This window comes from Cucurbita maxima, unplaced genomic scaffold, assembly GCF_002738345.1.
Source record: "Cucurbita maxima cultivar Rimu unplaced genomic scaffold, Cmax_1.0 Cma_Scf00010, whole genome shotgun sequence".
Lineage (NCBI taxonomy): Eukaryota > Viridiplantae > Streptophyta > Magnoliopsida > Cucurbitales > Cucurbitaceae > Cucurbita > Cucurbita maxima.
This window is the reverse complement of record NW_019272026.1, coordinates 3,273,263-3,276,228: the sequence shown is the minus strand read 5'-3', so window position 1 is coordinate 3,276,228 and position 2,966 is coordinate 3,273,263. Positions and strand designations below refer to the sequence as shown.

Below are 2,966 nucleotides of genomic sequence, written 5' to 3'. Positions count from 1 at the left end.
TTGACGAATTACTTTGATAATTAAAATAAAGAAAACATATTATTCGACTTATTCTATAAATTAGATAACTTAGTTAAAATTACTCGAATGAATCTAGCATGCAATTTAAAATCAGTAAATGTATTCTTGTATATAGGAATAAAAAGCATAAATATCTAAAATCTTGTGTTGAGGATTATTGGAAGTGAGTCTGAAATTGGTTAATTTAGTGAAATATCATGGGTTTACAAATGAGTAATATTATCGCCATTGGTATGAGGCCTTTTGAGTAGTCCAAGCCATGAGAGGCTTAAAATGGACAATATCGTAACTTTCATGTCTACAACTAATTAATGGTAATAAAACCTCAAAAATAATATTTTAAATTTAAAAAATACATTAAAACTCTCCTTAAAAAAAATAATAAATCATATTTTAATAATATTATCATAGACTAAGAGTTGTTTGAATGAAGTATCCCTTTTTGCCATTCCACAATCACATGCTCTCACCAACAAAGTCAGACCCGACCCATTTCTTTATGTTTTTATTTTAATAATTTATTTTTCTCGTAGGTGGAATGGCAATCATTGTAATTTTGAACTAATTTTAGGGTTTAAAGAGAAAAAAAAATGATATTATTATTGATTAAATACAAGAGATTACAGGCAAAACCCGTATTATATATGTATTATGGTTTAATGAGTAATAATTAAAATGTGTATGATAATAATAATAATAATAATAATAAATTAGATTTTGATCCATTCAGAGCCATCAATGAAGGTAAGGGAAATGAAGGGCTTGGCTTCTTCATCAGTGAGCTCTCTCGACCATGAAACTCTGCCGGCAAAGCTAGCTCCTTCGCCTGTACATTTGTATTGCCCATAAAACACGGTCCTGCAACATTAAACAAGCTCATTACTAAATTACAAAAATCTCCTTAAATGCGCATGCTCTGTCACAGATCATGGACGGTTAAATCGGTAAATGTCACCGCCCAAACCCTCCACTCTCAGAGGGCGGCGGAGGCGGCGACGCTGGTGGGGCGGTGGTCTCTCAGCCACTATAAGTATTAAAAAGTTTGGTTTTTTTTTTTTTTAATATTTAAGTTGTAGTGTTTTGCTTTTAGTCCATTCCACGTTGGAGGAAAACGACAGCCTCTGCCTCTGCCGCTGATGCTGCTGCTTGCTTAGCTTACGGCTTTCTCCTGCTCTGTTTTGGATTTATGTTTTGTGCTTCGAATTCGTTCAATTTTAAGCTAAATTTGAGAGTATGAATGAATGAGTGAATGAAATGAAATGCAAGAAGAAGAGAGGGGAGGAGAAAGGGTACATTTCGCGGCTGGGATCGCCCCAGTTGTACCAGCCTTTGGGGAGAATAATGTTGTCCATATAGGTGTAAGCGAAGACGACCCTAGAGAAGGGCCCCCATGCCCTCCCCAAGTATAGCGCTCCAGACCCCGTGACCTTACAGTTTACGAACGAGAACCCTGTGTCCTCCAGCAGGCTGCTTCTCCCCTGCGCTGTCAACGCCCCTGCATTCTGCGCTATTGCGTGCACGTGACATCCCTCGAACAGAGACAGCCCGTTTCCGAATATGAAGTCCACCGACCCTTCTATGTAACAATCCTTGTAATAATGCCGACCCAAATGGTCGTATAGTGTGTCTTGAGCTCCCAAGAATCTGCAGCCGTAGAATGCTGCTGTGTCCGCCGAGATTCTGAACGCCACCGCCTGTTTCCCGATTGCCCCTGGTGCTGGAACAGGGGTTGTGTTCTGTTTCATACACAAGTTTGATTTGATTTAAAAGAAAGAAACGATTTTGAATGGGGTTTTTTTTTGGGAGTTTGTTTACCTTGAATGTGATGTTTTTGGCTATGAAATAAGGGGAATTTACTGCGAATGTTGCGGAGTTGTAAGTCCCCATTGGCTGCCCCTTTGGGCCTGGTGTTTGTGCGGTGTCCCCCCATTGAACAATCGTTTTGTCTGCGCCTGCTCCTTCGATTGTTATGAATGATTTTAACGGGGGTATGTTCACCTTTTCTCTGTTGAATTGAATCCACATTCACAAATAATGTTCTTACAGCAATGGGAAAAGGACAAGAGAAGAAACCAAACAAAAAACAGAGCACTCTTAATAAGATTTGTACTCACGTGTATACACCTTCATGAACCTTGATGACGACTCTGACCAAATTGATTGAAGGGAGGGAATCGACGGCGTCTTGGATCGACGTGAAGTCCCCGACAGCCGGATTCTTAGCCACATGGAGAGTATAAGAAGAAAAAAGGTTGTTCTTCGCCGTTCTGAAAACAGAGTGTCGGAGACTGCCGACAAATTTGACCCATTTCATAAATTGCTGCTCTGAGAATTGGGTTGTGGTGGAATTCTCGGGAAGAGCAGTCTTGGGCGAGCTCCTGGGTTTGAGTCCCTTGGTATGGCAGTGCGTTAGGGTGAGACTCTGGCTCAGCAAAAGAACAAGAACAAGAACAAGAAGAGGAGGAGGAGGAGGCCGCTGAAGTCTCGACATCATTTGAAGGGAGGAAATGGAATTGGTAACGGAGTGGAATGGGCTTCCGTTTATATACAGCTTAATGGCATTAGGTGGAAAGGGGAGTCGTAATTAGAGAATGAACGAGAATGAATGAGTTAGAGTTCACGGGTGCAGATTGAATGCAAGCCACAAACACAAGACAGGTTGCAGTTTTGGGATATAAAAATGTTGGAAGAGAGAGAGAGAGAGAGAGAGAGAGGTAGAGAAAGTTAAAAGAGTACCCAAGAAATTCAACACTCCCTGTGGTTTGTTTGGAGCTGCCCGTGAATCTTTTGCTCTGTCCTTCTGTCTCTCATTCTTTCACATACAACAACCTTGCTCTTGCTGGTGACCTGTTTTGCTATGGTAGCTGATCATGTCCGAATCCAATACTCTAACCCCAAGGAGGGAGATGTTAAAGGTAGAGTTGTAATAAGGTAGTCGGAAGGTA

At 40.7% G+C, this 2,966-nt stretch overlaps 1 protein-coding gene across 2 annotated transcripts; it reads right to left on the bottom strand.

Moving 5' to 3' along the window:
• Positions 1-599: 599 nt before the first annotated feature.
• Positions 600-2,709, bottom strand: LOC111485210 (probable pectinesterase 53). Of its 2 annotated transcripts, none has more exons than XM_023131986.1 (4): positions 2,136-2,706; positions 1,837-2,026; positions 1,315-1,757; positions 600-879 (listed from the first exon to the last, which is right to left on the bottom strand). In XM_023131986.1, the coding sequence occupies exons 1-4, from the start codon at positions 2,513-2,515 to the stop codon at positions 732-734; spliced, it is 1,161 nt and encodes a 386-aa protein (XP_022987754.1). In that variant the 5' UTR covers positions 2,516-2,706; the 3' UTR covers positions 600-731. The 2 variants fall into 2 exon arrangements, with proteins under 2 accessions (XP_022987754.1, XP_022987755.1); XM_023131987.1 differs by lacking the exon at positions 600-879 and adding an exon at positions 1,105-1,240 and having other exon boundaries at positions 2,136-2,709.
• Positions 2,710-2,966: the final 257 nt, after the last annotated feature.